Below are 18378 nucleotides of genomic sequence, written 5' to 3'. Positions count from 1 at the left end.
CTGTATTCCCAATTTTCACTATCAGGTCTGTGACTTTTGGTAAATATAAAGCTTTGAAAAAAATAGAATTTATTGGTTAATATTAGACCATTACCTTGGATAAGAGCAACTAGAGAATCGTATTAAAGATATATTTGGAGAATGCGTCAAGTTATTTTCAATCTCAAGTGATGAATGTTTAAAATAAAAATTTCTAAGGCACATTTTTTTCTTCTGGCAGCTGATTTTATGGTTTGTATTATTAAAAATTTAAAAACTCTATTTTTGAATAATCTTTGAAAACCTCTAGTTTTTTACTAAGTGTGGTATCCAAAAAAATCAGATTTTACAAACCTTTTGGGCAGGTTTAGAAGATGAACTCTGTCATGTTCTTTTCATTCTGTCTGCTATATTAGAGAATTATGTTCATAGCCTGATCTTTTTAAACCTCGGGAAGGTCACTTTTTTTCCCTGCAAGGGACATATATGGGCCCCAATTGCTTTCCTTCCCTTTGATTAATAGGAACTCAGTGGGTTAGTTAAGGTTTCACAGAGAATATGCTTTGGCATTATCCCTTTGGGGGGAGGTATGAGTGGTGTTTGCACCCTGCAGACCCAGTAGTGGGGATGCTGAAGCTGAGTTTTACATTTGGCTTCAGGGAGCCTCGGGGCATTGACACTCCCTCGTACAATATGAAATTTTAAGAAAATGTAGCATTACGTATAAGGTGCAACTGGTGGAGCCGTCAGAATCCAGTTGAGGAGTTTAAATGCTCCAGAAGGCCATGAGCTACTTGTTGAGCTTGACAAATAGATTGCAGAGAAATGTATGGCAGATGTGAGAGCAGAATGAAAAATAACTCCTAACATGAGCACATGACAAATATATTTTTTGAAAAACAGTTCTTTGCCCAATCTTTCTTCTTAAAGTCACTCCACGGACTCATAATAAAGGTGCATTTTAAATTAATTAATCCCGATTTAGAAAAATCAACACTTTATTGAAGTTATAGTGGAGAATAATGCCACTTAAGTTTACATGTTTTTCATATGATTCCTTTAACTAGCACTGTGCCCTCTCCTTTTATGTATGAGAAGATTTACATCCAATATTCGAGGAGTCATCCTGGTGTCTCACGATAATGATGAAGTGTAACAACTAATATCAGTTTGGTTTCTCATTCTGAACATCTTGATTCACCGGGGGTGTGAAGGTCATGCAGAGGAGTGTTTGCAGTCCCTAGGACCTCAGTATCCATGGCTCTTAATCCCTGCCCTAGTCCCATGGAAGGCTGGGGCATTCTCTTCATGCCTCATCTCCCTGGGAATGGTCCATATGTGCCCCGGAGCCAGGTGTGGAATCTGTGACCGGTCAGAGTTCTCAGGAGCTCTAGGGTTCTTTGAGCCCATGGAACCAAACACAACTTCATTGGTTAGTAGATTGGAATGTTGGGTGAGAGCTCCAGTGAGGATGGTCTGGTGCTCTGCGGTGGTTGGAGGTTGTTTCTCAGTGAGGTGGAAGGTGTATCAAACTTCATCATCCCTTCCTAAAAAAACAGCAATTAAGTGAGAACATGGTGGCAGCAGCTCACAGATCTATGAAATCATCCATATTGAGAGAGGGAGAAAGGGAGGAAGAGGCGGGGGAGGAGGAAGGGGTGGTAAGAGGAGCGAGGAGGTTGCCCTAAAGAAGTGATCTGACTTTTGGGATTTGTGGGACCTAGTTTTAATATTTATTATGTTCTTTCTTTCTTTCTTTTCCTTTCCCATATTCCTTTTCATACTACAGAGTGAATTAAAATTCAGATGGGGAGACCTGAAAAATTTGTAAATCTCTTTGGTCTCTTTGGAACTTAATACAGCTATCTAAATTATTATTGTTAATAGCATATGTACCATCTTTATTCTTCGCCTCTCCCTCACAGGAATAGAAATAATGCAAACTTTTTATCATTAGTATCTCCATTATTTAAGCTTCTTAAATTAATTAATTAAGAACCTGCTGTCATTTAAATGCACTTACATGCATTTTTATACTCAGAACGTGGCCAAGTTAGCAAATTAACAGGAAAATTGTTTAGAAAAGCCTTAATAGTTGATACAGTACCCCCATCCCATTTCCTTACTTCTATGTCACTTTCTGTGAGCAGGATCCTTCACCCATCTAGGGACAGCCTCCCCACCCAACAGGGAGCAAACCCTAGGTTGTTAGTCTTGTGTCAGGAAGGTCCTCCAGGGAATCCTTCGCCTGACAGGGTTAGCCTACTTGCTAAATTGCAAAATGAAACTGCTCAAGGTAAGGAAAATCCATCTCAAGATAAGGATACTCAGTCAGCCAGCCAACAATTATTTGCTGAGAGTCTATAAAGTGCAAAGTATTGTGTTGGGTTATAAAGTGGATTCTAAAAGAATGTAATAGCTCTTGACTCTAGCCAGGGAGTCAAGAAAGGCTCTTGAAAAGTCAGGTACCATTTTGAGGCAGTGTAGGACGAGGAGCCAGGTGTGGCTCGGTTAAATATTTGTTATACTGTGCCCAAGGGGAGTAGCTCCTCAAGGTCTTTGGTTCCAGCACAGGAATGAGGGAGGTAAAGCAGCTTCCTTCAAGGAAGGAACTAAACGCTGAGGCTTCCCTATGAGCTCACCCTGTTGGTCAGCAGCATGAGCTTTTCTGTCTTATTTTCCTTGAACTGGAAGGACTCTGACTTGTGTATATTTCAACTGGAGTCCACATGATATGCCTACCCAGTGCTGGGAGGTTTAAGGAAAACTGGTTTATAGTAATCACTGGGGAAATGAAACCAACATTGGAGAAGCATTGGGAAGTTGATGATGAGTATGGAAAAAACAGAGCCCAGAGATAGAAAATTCTAGTTATGCTATGTAATGAATATATATGGGCATATTTAGTGCTTGGTGGGGTGCTGTAGACTAGTAGTCTTCTGGAGTTCAAAGGCCAGACCTGATGGGAACTCACAGAGGAAACGAGCTTCCTGAAGCGACAGTGGGAAGGGGTAGGTTTTGAGCTGGGTGTCAGGACCTAGAGGACAGAGGAAATGGAAACCACTGGTTCCTAGGTTTATGGTACGGGAGGTATGAGCAGACAGTCTTTTTCACTTCTGGCATTTAGTCCCCCAAATGGACCCATATCAGTTTTTCCAAGGAGCTAGGAAAGTGTATTTGCAGGTACCCAGGGAGAGAGTGTGTTGTCACTATCAGTGTCAAGGTATAATTTTCAAAAAGTAGAAATATGACTCATAAGGATATAAAGTGAATAAGTCAAAATTTTATTTAGCCCCTCAAGGTGGAAACCAGTGAGATGGTAAACTGACTCAAAGGATAGTTAAGGAACCAGGTATTTTTAGGCTTAAAAAAAGAATGCTAGATTATGATTGCTAGGCTATAGAGTAATATAACTATAACTTTTGGGGTTTCCTACCATTCCGAACTCTACATTAACATGTAACTTCACAGTGTCTGGATTCTAATCAGATGGTAAGTAGCAAAGTCAAACACAAGTACATTCTCCTTGAGAATGAAATAATCCTTGGGAGGGCTTGTTCAACAATGCTGCGGTATGACGTGAGAGGATATGCTGCCCCCTCCTCTCCCATCCCTTTTCCACTCCTGCCCAACTGCCTCAGTCCCAAGTTTTGGAAAGTTTTATTAACATTTAAAACATACTTTGGAGTTAAGGAAGTCTGAGATTGAATCCTAATTTCTTCACTTACCAGTTGCGTAAATTGGGCAGGTAATTACCTGCGACTAGATTTACTTGCTTTGAATTGGGAGGAGCAAATGAGATAGTTTTTCTAAGGTTACTGGCACATGATAGACAGTCGGTACATCTTTGTACTGCTGTTTACCTTTCCTCTTTTTAAAATGAAAAAAATTTCACCTTTTGTCTGACCTTCATAGACAATGTTCCCTCCCTTTCTCCTTCTCCCTCTCCTACCTTCTCTCCCTCCTTTCCCGCTCTGTTCCTCCCTCCCTTTCTTCCTTCCTCATCTCTAGTTTAGTAGAATAATGTCCTAGAACTTTGATAGATTTTCTGAAGTACTAATGGAGATATTCTATTTAATTTTCATGTAAATGGAAAAAAATAGATTTTAACATTTTTTAATAAAAAATTCTTTTCCCAGCTTTTGAGATATAATTAACATATAACATTGTGGAAATTTGAAGTGTACCACATAATGATTTCAGATATGTAGTATTGAAGAACAATCACCATGATAGGTGACATATCCATCACCTCACATATTTGCAGTTTTTTTGTGTGTGTGAGAATTTTTAAAATCTACTCTCTTAGCCACTTTCAGATATACAATGCAGTATGGTTAACTCTGGTCACCATGTTGGATAGGATGTTTTATTTAGGGAACTTCTGCATATGGAAAAATGGAGATATGTTACTTAAGTGAAGATGAGTTCTTACTTGATCTCCTTTTGTTTTTCTTTTTCCGAAGTTGGCGATGGGGCTATTTATTGTTTATGTGTAAGTATTAGCCTGGTCTCCTTTTAAATGGAGAGCTGGCTTCCCAGGTTGTCTTTTTTTTCTGAGCCCCACTCAGTATTTCAGTGTCTGCTGTGTGTCCTTCTCTGGGTTGTGGTTGCTGAGAGTGGGATGGATGCACAGAAACATCCGGGAGCCTGCTCTCTACATTTGTCCTTACTTGGTAAAGGGCAGCCTGGGCAGGATTAACCATGATGCTGTAGGGACTGTGAGCTGGTGTCTGGTACCGGCAACTGATCATCACAGCTGGATGTGGGTTCCTGGAGAGCAGAGTCTCTCCCCTTCTCCACAACCCCTCGCATGATAGCCTGTGTGCTGGCATGTGAGACACTGAGCTGTGATTCAAAATGACAAAAGCTGATTCCAAAGGAAAGAGCCTCTTCAGACTTTTGATTTGGAGAAAATAGCCTTTTTCTAGTTAGAAATTTTTATAGAGGCCATAGAAGCATATTTGTACTTTTGGCTTAGGCTATTTAGGACTAGCTCATTTCTCTTCCAGTAGCTAGTTTATGAGCTTCTGATGTTGCTCCAGGAGAGTGAGGAGAAGATGGAATTGCACTTGACCCTGCCTACCTCCCTTGCAGAATACGGTGCTAATGTAGATTCATAGGTCAGGAATACCCAATTTTAAACTCAGTTCTGCCACTACTCATAATGTTGTTTCTTCTTTTTAGTAGTATTTGTATAATTTTTTCCTTTCTTTCCTAAATGCAGAGTCCAATATAGCTTAAACATTGTTCAGTATTAATGGTCACACAAAAGTTCTGTAACCCTGTTTCCTCATTTCTGTATCATAGTTCTCAATATGATGATACGATTGTGCCCTGACAGTCCATGCACAGGTCATTCATTCATTGGGCAACATGTATTTATTGAGCAACAACTCTGTGTCAAGCCCTTGTGATTTTTCTGTAAACATGATTAATATGAAGCTGACCTGATGGAGATAGATTGGAGCCAAGTAAACAAACAAGATGATTAGAGATTATGAATGAAATAAATCAGATGATGAAAAACTATAAGTAAACTGCTATTCTCAGTAATTTTATTTAGAGTTGTCAGAGACAGTCTCCTTGAGGAGGTAGCTTTCTGAGCTGAAAACAGAAAGATGAGAATGAGTCAGCCACAGGAAGAGTTGAGTGAAGAGCATTGTACAAAAGAGAGAACAATGCAGAGAGGTGTAGGATGAGTTTGGCTTGTTCAAGGAACAGAAAGACAGACCTGTGCCTGAAGTGGACTGAGCAAGGGGGCAGGTGGGTGGAGAGGTGGGAAGGACTTCATTTAAGGCTTTGTAGATCATGGAAAGAAGTTTGGGTTTATTCTCAGGGAATTGGAAAGCTCTTAGGCCTAGAGCAGCGGAATGGTATGAGCTTATTAAAAGAAGAGAAAGAAAGGAAAAGAATAACTATGGCTGCTGCGTGAAGAATTGAATGCAGAGTGTCAAGAGTGGGTGTAGGGAGACCAGTGCAGTCTTTGTGTTTGAGCTATGCAGATGGTGGTAGGGATGTGAGAGAAAGATGCTTTGATGATTTGACTAGGTTATGGAGGGTCCCAAATACTTGGATAAGGAGCTTGGATTTTATTTTTGCAGCTATGAGGGAGCTTTGTGTTTCTATGAATTTGTGAGTGAATATGTGTATCTGTAAGAGTATATGTGTGAGATTGTAAGTATGTGAGTCAGTGTATATGAGTGTGGAGTGCACGTGTGGATTTGTGAGTGGATATTAGTGTGTGTGTGTGTGTATTTTGGTTTGAGTTTTTCTCCTGTCGTAGCTTTTGAACAGGCCATTGGCATGAAGGAAAGCGCTGTCATGTGTACAGATTTATACCAGCTGCCTCCTTTCCTCCCCAATTTAAGGGGGAAAGGCTGGTGACAGAAAGACTAGCTAGGAGGGCAGTGAAGTTAGATATGAAACAAAGGCTTAGAGGATGCTAACTTGGCTAGCCATGTAGAAAGAGAAGACTAAATTGGGTAAATACTGCTATTTGTTTTATTCTATATCTGAGATGAATGAGACAGAGGAGTGAAAGATAACTCTATTAAAAATTCACCCTTTTTCAAATGATCCCAGTTTGATAGTTAGCCAAGTATTTTACTAATCTTTAATTATTTAAAAAAAATTAAACTTTACTTAAATTCATATACTTGATTTCTCTGAATGACATTTTGTTAGTGAGAATTGAGCGATTCTGCTGCATCCCACCAGAACTGACCCCCACCCCTGCATACACCTACTTACTTATTTTCTTGTTTACATGTAGAGTTCTTAATTCTCAAGAAGCTCACTGTATTTTTTGTTCCCTCTCAGGACATCTTCGAAGATGCCTTGGAAACCATCTCTATGTAAGTAATAACATAATGAAAAACATGTAGTAAAGAAAAATTCATGGTTCTCTTATATAATAAACTGTAAATATTTTTTTTTTTTTTTGAGAGTAGTGACGTCAGAAGTGGCTTTTCTGTAATTCAAGAGTTAGGATGTGGTTATATTTAAGTTATATTTAAGAAAGGATCTATCTAAAATTACTATCGGATATATTTTTGAGTATTATTTCTTATAACATTAATTAAAACAAATGTTAATGTGAACTAGAAACAAAACAAATGTTTTCCAACAGATTAAATTTTGTTTATAGCTAGCTTTTATAAGTTTCCCCTGCTACCTGAAAGTGGAGTGTTCCTATGAAACTTTTCATAAGCCTAAATGGCGTAAAGAGAAGCAATTACCATTAATTTACATGAGAAAGATTTTGAGCATTCTCAGATAACATACCAAATCATACCACTTAATACATAAATATACTAAATACTAAAGTAAAAGCAGGAATGCACAAAACAAATCGTGATAAAGCTTCGATATTCACAGACACAGTTCGAAGTATGGTGGCTTGATGCTGAGACACTGATTTGCAGAGATGTGAGTTGTGGTTCCTGGGGAAGGAGCTTGGTGGGGCCACTGTCCCTGCTCAGGGACATACTGCACTGAAAAACAAACGCTGAACACTTTTCACTTTTTGCCTTTTTTAAAAATGTGAAAATCTCTTTGGCTTTTTTTTTCATTGGTGAAAACAGGTACTGATATAGTTCTTTGTAAAAGTGAAGTGGCATAAGGCGAACTTTCAAAAAGCAGGGATCCCTATATATCTTGTTTGCTTACATGGTTAGCCTTGTATTGTAGATTTTTGCTTTTGGTTTGCACTTAATTTTATTATAAGCATTTTATATAAGCCTACATAGTTTTTGTAATGATTTTAAATCATATTGTATTAGATCAGATGGAACACCACAATTATTTACCCATTTCCCCATTGTTAGCTATTTAAATTGTTACTGGTTTAAAAACTTAAAACTAAGTAATGAATATTTTCATGTGTATAGCTTTGTCATATTTGTGAATTATCCCCAAAGGTTAACTTCACAGATATAGGATTTCTGGATTAAAAGAGATGAATATTTTTATTGTTTTTTATATGATATATCTTAAATTGCCTTTCTGTGTTAGTTACTTCAAGCTACCATAAAAAAATACTACGGATTGTGTGGCTTAAACAACAGAAATTTATTTTCTCACAGATCTGGAGGCTAGATGAGGGTGCCAGCATGGCCAGGTTCTGGTGAAAGCACTCTTCCTAGCTTGCAGATAGCTTTTGAGAGAGAGGGAGGGAGCGCATGCTAGCTCTAGCTCTCTGGTATCTCCTAAAGGTCCTAATTCTCTCAAGAGGGCCCATTCTCAAGACCTCATTTAAACCTAATTATCTCCCCCAAACTTCATGTCCAAATACCATCACATTCGGGGTTTGGGGGTTAGAGCTTCAACATGTGAATTTTGGGGGACACAATTCAGTCCATAGGACTTTAAAAAGAATTTTTTTAAAATCAGTTTAGATGGCTACCAATTCAGTATAAGTGAAGTGATTTAAAATGTAGCATTACCATCACTGGGTATTATTTGAAATAATTTTGCTACTTGGATGATACCTAATTGTTTTAGTTTTTTAACAATTTTCTTTATTATCATTGTTTAATACATTGTATTTCCTTTTGTATGAATTATAGTCTTCTTTTCCCTGTTTAACTTTTTTCTCAATGTTTCTCTTATATACTTATGAACTTTATATATACACTTCGATCTTTTGTCTTTTGTCGTATTTGTCATAGGTACTTTTCCCTAGTTGCTATTTTTCTATGTTACAGTTATAAATTTTTATAAAAATTTTAATGTTTATGTTGTTGAATGTTTACTTATATAATTAAAAACTTAATTGTGATTAATATTAAAAATAACCTTTTATTTTGGAACAGTTTCCGATTTTCATATTATTGTGGAAATAGTACAGAGAGATTCTGTATACCTCACACTGGTTGTCTCTATTAGTAACTACTTAGATTAGCATGGTACATTTGTTATAATTAATAATCCAACATGGATGCATTATTATTAACTGAACTACATTATTTAGATTTCTTTAGTTTTTACCTAGTGTCCTTTTTCTGTCCCAGGATCTTCTTCAGGAAACCACATTACATTTAGTCATCATGACTCCTACGGCTCCTCTTGGTTGTGACTGTTTCTCAGACTTCTCTTGTTCTCAGACTTTGACAGTTTTGAGAAGTACTGGTCATTTATCTTGTGGAATCTCAATTGGGATTTGTCTGTTTTTTACTCATGATAGACTCAGGTCATGTGTTTTGGGGAGGAAGACCAAAAGTAAAGTGCCATTCTCATCACATCTCATCAAAGGTACCTGTTATCAACATGGCTTACCGTGATGTTAAACTTGATTACCTGGCTGGAGATAGTGTTTGTTAGGTTTCTCTACTGTAAAGTTACTCTTTTTTTTCCCCTTTTCTTCTAATACTGTACTCTTTGTAAAATAATCTGTTTATGTGATATATATCTTTTTAAAATCACTTTTAAGGTGTGTGTATTATTCACCATCCAGAAGTCTTATAATTATTCAGCTCTGCTGCTGCTCCACTTTGGATGGCAGAGACTGAGCTTGGGATATAATGGGAGACTGTAGTCCAGGAGGCAGAAAAGGATCAGGCTGTGGGGTGTGTAATTAGAGTTAACCGTGGAGGCACTGCTGTTTCCAGCAGGAAGCTAGAATGCCAGGTGCACACCAGAAGGGGGTTCAGGCCTAAAAGATGAAAAGAGATCGGACTTGATGTGACCAGTAGACAGCACACATCATCACTCGTGTTTCTCTGAGCTTTCAGTGGCTGCATTAGACTACCAGTGACATTACTTTTGGGTCTATAAGGCGCTTTCAGCTATTTATAACATCTGTTAGTTTTTTTTAAAAAATCAAATCATAAGGAAACAATCAAACAAACAAAACTTTGAACTTGACATCCAGTTTCTGGTTTCACATGTAAGAATCTTGGAAACTGATACTCTGTCCTAACAACAAGTAAAAAGCTGAGCAAACTGAAAAGTCCACAACTCATTTTGGATCCATAAGAAAGGGAAGGACACAGGGCAAATTGCTGCACCCAAGATTGGAGAGACAGACAGGTAAATACAGGGAGTCACTGCTTATCAGATCAGAGACTTGAGTAGAAATCACTTTGGGAACCAGTTCCGGGATAGGAAACCTGACCTGAATTGCTGAAGCTCAGTATAGACAACTCTGAGAGTTAAAAACTCCAGAAGGACCTAGTCATGGGGGTGTGGGGGTGGGGAGAGGCAATGATAATATTGTGAAGTTTACCAACAGAAGCTTGACTAGATTCCCATATTAAATAGAAGAGAAGAATCTCCTTAGGCTTCCAGTGGGGGAAGGGAAAAAGAAGCATTTTGAAATATTTCAGAGTGCATATAATGTTGTTCTTAACAAGGCCTGCCCTCAGGAGAAACTAACCAGAACCTAACCTGTGGGTTTTATTAGAGCCTAACTGAGGTAAGAGAAATACCCAAATTGAGCCCACTGTGGTTATTGTATCCCACTTATAGGGGGAGAAAAAAACGGTGAAGTTCACAGTCCAGAGGCACAGGCTCACTAAAAGACTGAGACCTAATCGTAGGACTATAGAATACTTCCTCCCCACTCACACCTCACAACCACATTACTACAGGACTATTTACAGCAGTTTCTTTTATTCTGCACATCATGTCTGGCTACCAAGAAAAAATTACAAGGCGTACCAAAGGGTAAAAAGCACAATTTGAAGAGACAGAGCAAGTGTCAGAAACAGACATGGCAGAGCTGATAGAATTATCGGCTGAGGAATTTAAAACAACTATGCTTAATATGGTAGGGGCTCTAATTGATAAAGTAGACAGTAAGCAAGACCAAATGGGCAATGTAAACAGAGAGATGGAAGTCATAAGAAACAAAAAGAAATGCTAGAGAAAAAAAAAAAACAACTAACAAATAAAGAATGCCTTGACGGGCTTATTAGTAGACTGGCCATGGCTGAGGAAAGAATCTCTATCAGTGGAATCCTCAAAAACTGGAAAGCAAAGAGAACGATGACTGAAAAGAAAAAATACAACAGAATATCCAAGGACCGTGGGATAACTATGAAAAGTGCAATATATGTGCAATGGGGACACCATAAAGAGAAGAGAGAAGGGAAAGAAGAAATATTTGAAACAATAATGACTGAGAATTTCTCACACTTAATGTCTGATAACAAATCACAGATCCAGGAAGTTCAGAAAACACGGAGAAGGATAAATGCTAAAATAACTGCACTTAGGCTTATCATCTTTAAAATCCTGAAAGAAGCCAGAGGAAGAAAACACTTTACCTCTAGAGAGCAAAGATAAGAATTACATCCAACTTCTCAGAAACCATGCAACAAAAAAGGAATAGAGCGAAATATTTAAAGTGTTGAAAGGTAAAATTCACCAATCTAGAATTCTGTACTCTTCTATACTTTTTTTTTTTTTTACTTCTTTTTAGTGGTTGCCCTGGAGTTTGCAATACACATTCACAACTATTCCAAGTCCACTTTCAAATACACTATACCACATCACAGATAGAATGATTATGTTGTAATAACAAAATAATTCTAATTCCTCCCTCCCATCCCTCGCACCATTGCTGTCATTCATTTCACTTATATATAAGCATACGTAAACATGTATGTAGACATGAGATGCATACATAACCAAATACATTGTTGGTATAATTATTAGTGTAGAATAAATAAAGACCTACTGAGAAAGACGAAAATTGAAGGACTTTGTTGCCAGTAGACTTGCCTTGCAAGAAATTTTAAAAGGTTTTTGGAGAGAAGGTGAATACTATAGGTAAGAAACTCGGCTCTGCATAAAGAAAGGAAGAACGTCAAAGAAGGAATAAGTAAAAGTAAAATGAAAACTTTTATTATTATTAATTGACCTAACAAATAACAGTTTGTTCAACTAGAATTATTTTGTTATTACAACATAATCAATCATACTACCTGTGACATGGTATAGTATATTAGAAAGTGGACTTGGATTAGTGTCAATGTGTATTGCAAACTCTAGGGCAACCACTAAACAAAGTGAAAAAAAAGAAAGGAGAGAAAATGGAATCATATAAAATGCTCAGTTAAAATCACAAAAGGCAAGAAAAGAGTGGAAAACAAAAATAGGAGCAAAGCACAAGGACGACAAATAGAAAACTAATAAATATGGTAGATATTAATCCAACTATATCAGTAATCACTTTGACCGTCAGAGATCTAAATGCACCACTTAAAAGACAGGGTGTTAGAGTGGAGCAAACAGCATGACCAAACTCTGTGTTGTCTCCAAGGAACCCACTTTAAATATGAACATACATATAGATTAGAAGTAAATGGATAGGAAAAAATATACCATGCTAACACTAATCAAAAGAGTAGGAGTAGCTATATTAATTTCAGATAGCAGACCTCAAAGTAAGGAAAGTTATCAGGGATAAAGAAGGGCATTACGTAATGAAAGCAGGATCAGTTCTTAATGTGTACGCATTTAACAGCAGAGCGTCAAACTACATGGGGCAAAAACTGATAGTACTGCAAGAAGAAAGCGATGAATCTATTATCATAGCTGGCGACTTCACACTTCCCAGAAATGGACAGGTTCATCAGGGAGAAAATTAGTAAGGACATAGTTGAACTAAAAAAAAGCCCTGAACTTAACCCAACTGAAGTTAATTTAGATCCCTCTCGTGCAAGCCCTAACACCGCTAGCCTAGTATTCCAACACCAAGTCTGTGAAGGAAAGAAAATACATGTTAGATGTCTCCTTTATTAAATAATTTCATTAAAATAATAACGCTCTGTTTCTGGGCTTCTATAGGTGTGTTTTTGTACAAAACTACTCTCTACTTGACTGTCTTAGATGTTTTCAATATTAGTATGACCGATTTTCAGAAGAATAGCATTTAGAAATGTCCCCTGTGATGGAGATATTTTGGACGTGTGGCTATCAGAAACCCTTCATAAACTTTTAAAATGCAGAATTCTAGAGGCCTTGTTGCTTGGCTTCTTTTATTTTACTGTCAACCATGTTATAATTTTTCTTATCCTGAAAACAGTAGTTCTTTAACATGAGCTACCTTTCTAATTATCTAACGTTTTCTTTTCCATTCATTGCCTCTTTCAGCCTCACTTGGGCTGTATTTATCTGCTGCTACCAGCATTTTCTTTCATATTCAAATATTAACTTTCTTTCCATTGGTTTACCCATTTTGGAATTTATCTTGTTCTTGTAGCTTTCTGATGCGCAACATTTCTTGTATCCCTTAAGACTGTCTTATCAATAGTTTTGTGTTTCTTTTTCAGTGTTACCAAAATGTCCCTGGCACATGCTCCCTTCACCTTAGTTGTAGCAACACTTTATATATAGTAACATTTCACCTCTTAGAGAACCTCACCTATTTGAAATAAAGCCCAAAGCCAGAAAGGTAGCCAAAGTATATATTAGAGTCCATGCTCTAAAAATCTTGCTCTTTATTTGTAGTAGAGGCTTCTATTTAGAGTCTGTTTACATTTAATTCTCACTTGATTCTAATAAATTTTGCTTTGTGGCATAATTTTGCCAGAGTTCTGGGAGATATGTTGAGGGGGTGGTTTTAGAGCCAGTTTGTTGATAGTGGCGAAAAATGACGGTGAAAGAAGAAAGAAAATATGACATACAGTCATAGAACTCAAAAGCACAGCAGCGTGGTTTTACTTTGCTTAGGAGCACACAACTAAATGTACCTTCTTGGAGAGACAATTCTTTGGTCTTGAGAGGTGGTCTTGACTACAGTCCTAGCCACCATTATTTACTGGCTGGAGGCCTGGGACCAGTTTCTTTGAGTCTCAGTTTCTTCATTCTCTCATAGATTTGTTGGGAAGACAAAATGAAATTTTAATATGATAATGGGAATAAAGCACATTGTAGGTGCTCAGTAAATATTGGTACTTTATTGCTCCCCCTACCCAGTTGCTGTCAGTCTCCACTGAGCCAATAGTGTTTTTAATGCTGTCTCTGAGACATGAGGAAAAGTTTAAATTAAATTATATCTAGTATATTCCATTTAAGAAAATTTTAGAATGACTAAAAATGTTTTAAAATAACATTTTAAAAGTTAGTAGGATACTCTTTATTCACAGTGAAAGCTCGTTTGGATGGTTTCTTTTATTTCCCCAACACGGTATGATGGATTTATGTCTCCTGTATTACTGACCCTTTTTGAAATTAAAAATATTGCAGAAGTAATATTTTTCAACATTTTTATTTTTAAAAATGTATGCTTTCTTTGATTAGAAATACATGTTAATTATAAAAAATCTTCAATTGTTTTTCATTTTACCTTTGTCTTAATTTCAGGGTTTGTCAATATTTTTCTCGTCCTTAATTTGTGATGCCACAGCATTCCCTTTGTGATCCATTAGCTGCTAAATTCAGTAGAGCTCTTTTTGTTATGCTGTTTGAACCACACATTTTGGTTTTTGTTTCTAGTGCAGATAGAAATGCTTCAACCTTTCTATAACAAGATTCGGTCTTCTTACCAACCCGATGATTAATTTCTCCTTGGGAAAAATTTCTCCTGAATTTCTAATGAGAAGATGTGAGGGAGGCTTTAAATTGTTTCCACAAAAGAAAACTATTTCCTACTCTCCCTTTCTGCTTAATGGATTTACCACTGCAGACGTAGATTTTCCTACTTCTGGATCTTTGTGGTAACAACTATGTTATTTTAACTAAATGTTTTGGAAAGTTGCTAGGTTTGCAGACTGTTAGATCATACAAACATCTCCACTGTTTAGAACTGGAGGGACAATTAGAGACTTTTTTTTTTTTTTTTTAACAGTTACTGGCACATTGAACATGTCCTTTTTAACAATGAAAACTGTTTATGAACTTTCTGACTTATTTGGCAGAGGAAGTGACCTCTTAGGAGGGACTGTAAATTAGACCCATCTCATGATCTCTAGAAATTTGCCAGAAGATTAGCTGTGCTGTGGTTTCTTGTTTCCTGATTTAACAATTCCATGCTAGCATGTGCTGCTAGGTGCTCTGATGATTGGGTATCCTTCTTTCCCAGTATTTGTTCACAACTACTATTTCTAACAATATAGTGATGTAAATAAAGTCTGTTTATAAATTAACTGTGATAGGGCATGCAAAGAATAAATAAAATGTTCGGGGGTTTCAAACAGAGCTTTTTTTGATTGGGAGATAGGAGCAGCTAGCATTGTTTTTGGGTTTTGAAGGATACCGGGGTTACCTGGGGGACATGAACAAAGTGAAATTTGGGTCACCGAAGATTCTGGCCTTTGTAATAGAGTAGAGAGAGAGGACTAACCACTTGGAATCATTGTGACTTGGTAGCATTTCCAATTAATCTCTTTCTCATAAAAACCACAGTGGGCAATGCCACAAAAATCAAATGAACTGGAGGGCTTGTTTGAGTACTAGTTAATTAAGATTTTCTCTTTATGGTAGTTTAGAGAGTCAGAGGAGACATTAAATTTATGTTCAAAGACTGTTAGAACAGATGCAGGTTTAATATGTTCTCAGCAGTGATCTCGTCTATTCCATTACACCTTATTAAAAATTTGAATTTATCCTTATATAGAAATTCATATGTGTTTAATCAGGTCCTGAGGCAGTGTGAATGCAGTGGGGCTGAATATGTTTTTGTGCAAGAACTAAAGTAAACTTGTCCTTACCTCTAGAAGTTGAAAAAGGTGATAAGAAGCTTACAATAAAAATAAAAATATTTTGTAGGATAGCATTTCTCATGAACGTTTTCTTCTTCATGCCTTCTCTCGTGAACCGTAAATTGTAGATTAGAATGAGATAAAGCTTTTAAGGCCATCCTCCCACCGCATCACATTAAATCAATTAATTACAGTGCAATAGTTTAGTCTGTTTTAAGGTTATTTAGGGTGAAAAATCAGTGAATGATAGTTTGAAAACATCTAGTTAATATTTTTCTTCATGGTAGTTAAATTATAAATAGTAACTATAGGCAGAGTTGGATTTATTTTCATTTTTCTCTGATTTTTTTTTTTTTTGGCCCAACTTATCTAGGCAATACAGATGTTGCTCAGATCTAGAGAGGGAGCACCCCCCGCACCTGATTTTTCTTAACCATGTTTGCACTTAATTTTTTTATTGGATCTGAGGTGCCATTGACATTGTTATCTAATGTACCACTAAGGAAGGAAAAAACATAATGGAAAATTTTATAGGATACTTTACATGAGGGAAGGGAAAAATAAAACGGTCATTCGGAACACACAGTAAGGAAACTTGTGTATTTCAATCTTGGAACTAGGTGGGTGGTAGTGGTGGTGGGCAGGGGGGGAACCTCATGAGATTTTCTGCCCTTAGAATTTTTTAAATAGCCCTATTGCATTGTTAATTTATATCCCATAAAATCCCTGTTTTAAGTTTATAATTCATCGAAGTTTAGTATATTTATAGAGTTATATAACTGTCACTACAATCTATTTTAAAACATTTTATCACTTGAAAAAGAAACCTGGTCCCCCTTTACAGCACTTTCCTTTCCCATCCCCACCCTTGGGCAACCACTAATCTAACTTTTGTCTCTAGATTCACCTCTATAGACATTTCATAAAAATAGAATCATAGGTGTCCTTTTGTGTCTGGCTTTCGAGGTTCATTCATATTGTACTATATATCAGTACTTCATTCCTTTTTATGACTGAATAATAATCAGATTTATGGACATACCACATAAGTTCATGGACATTCAGGTTCTTTCCAGTTTTTGGCTACTGTGAATAATGCTTTTCCAAATAATATGTACAAGTCTTTGTGAACATATGTTTGCAGTTCTCTGGCATACCTACCTAGGAGTGGAATTGATGGGTCCTATGGGACGTCTGTGTTTAACTTCTTAACATTCTAACAGTTTGAATCAGAAGCTGGTTTGTGGTCTGAATATTAGTTACCAGTGTGGCCTAGACAACTTGAAGTAGATTATTTAATTTTACGTGGATCAGGTTCATGGTGCCCTCAGGTAATTGGCAGAAGCAAATACAGATTCTTACCTTAAGAACTTCGCTTTGATCTTGGCCAGTTAAAGTTGCTGGCAATTTTAAGATGCATCCTGGTTTCAGGGATATTACATATGAAAAATCATGTATCATAGAGTCAATGAAATACAGTAAATGGAAATAAAAGTTCTCTAAAAAGCTCCAAGTGAGCAGTATCCCCAGTGTCTTTTTCCTGTATTGAATTGCTTTTCTGTGTATTCTCTTTGGTGCTACTATGTCTCCTTTGACAGTCTGCCGTTGTATTGAAACTTCCAAAATCAATAATTCTTTACATAAAGCTGTTGAGAGAGTGTGTATGCACATTTTATTCAAGTATACATATTCCATGTATGCTCCCTTTCATTATAGGGGAGTTACAAGATTTCATAGCTTGAAGGAAAGCTCCTTAAAGACCTTTTGGACCAATTGTTGCACCTTACCAAAAAGGCCCAGCAGGGGTAGAAGACTTGGTATTTTTGGTGGCAAAATGAATGATCTGGGAATCCCTATGGGCAGGGCCTTTGCCATTGTGGTTACCCTTATTGTAGGCTTAGGGACCTCTCTGTCACAACCCTGGGTAGCAATGCCCAGGGTGTGCCCAAAAGCCAGAAGGACCCAGCTACCAGTGCTGAATTTCTTACTATCTCCAACAGAGACTTTCTGGACTTGGCAACTGCTGTGTGCTGCTTTGTCTGGAACTTTTTCTGATAATTGCAATGGGAAATAGGTCCTGTCATTGCTTATTTGATCACCCACTTAGATGTTTTGCAAAAGCCTTAATTAATATGTCCCACATTGAACTCTTGATATCTGCCTCCTTGTTCCATCTGAAACTTGCCGCGTCCTCTTTCTACCCTACTGCATGACAAGGTCCGGAGATGGGGACACAGGCTTCAAGGAATGCATCGTCAAGAACGAGGACGTGGCATGTGTTTAGGGATAATTGGTTTCTTAGAAATGATCCTATTAATAGGGGGAATTTGGGTAGCACAAATTCTAGTAAGTGTAAACGCTATACAAATGGATTTCCTCAAAATTGGCTCTGAGGAAAACATAGTAAATTCCCTGCGTATGGAGTCAGCTCTAGTCACCCTGACGTGTCCAGAATGCGTAAACTCTTTATTTGAACAATTATTAAGGGAAATTCCTTTTGACGCGCCTCTTAAAGATATTATGAATAAATTATAACAAGCTGAATTACTAGAACCAGTTTATACTCCTGTTCCCATGCAGTTAGTAAAAAAATTAGTAAAGGATAAGAAATTTACTCATAAGCCTGTGCCTACTATAGAAGGGCCTCCTTTTGTGGCCTAGTGGATAAATAGAAAACTCTGGTATCCACCTAGGGGGGCTAATAGTATGAAAAGATTACCTGATCTTCCTTTGCCTTATTCAGAAGCTT

The 18378-nt window shown here is 37.2% G+C and overlaps 1 protein-coding gene across 1 annotated transcript in view; it reads left to right on the top strand.

Annotated features, from left to right (window-relative positions):
* Window positions 1–18378, top strand: part of TTC39B (tetratricopeptide repeat domain 39B) — a 137132-nt gene that overhangs the window by 21155 nt on the left and 97599 nt on the right. Inside the window, 1 exon segment of the mRNA XM_011365359.2 lies at window positions 6802–6836. Within this exon segment, the coding sequence (XP_011363661.1) occupies window positions 6802–6836 (35 nt within the window).

This window comes from Pteropus vampyrus, unplaced genomic scaffold, assembly GCF_000151845.1.
Source record: "Pteropus vampyrus isolate Shadow unplaced genomic scaffold, Pvam_2.0 Scaffold109, whole genome shotgun sequence".
NCBI classification, from domain to species: domain Eukaryota; kingdom Metazoa; phylum Chordata; class Mammalia; order Chiroptera; family Pteropodidae; genus Pteropus; species Pteropus vampyrus.
Note: the sequence above shows the minus strand (reverse complement) of the source record. Positions and strands in the feature narration are given on the sequence as shown.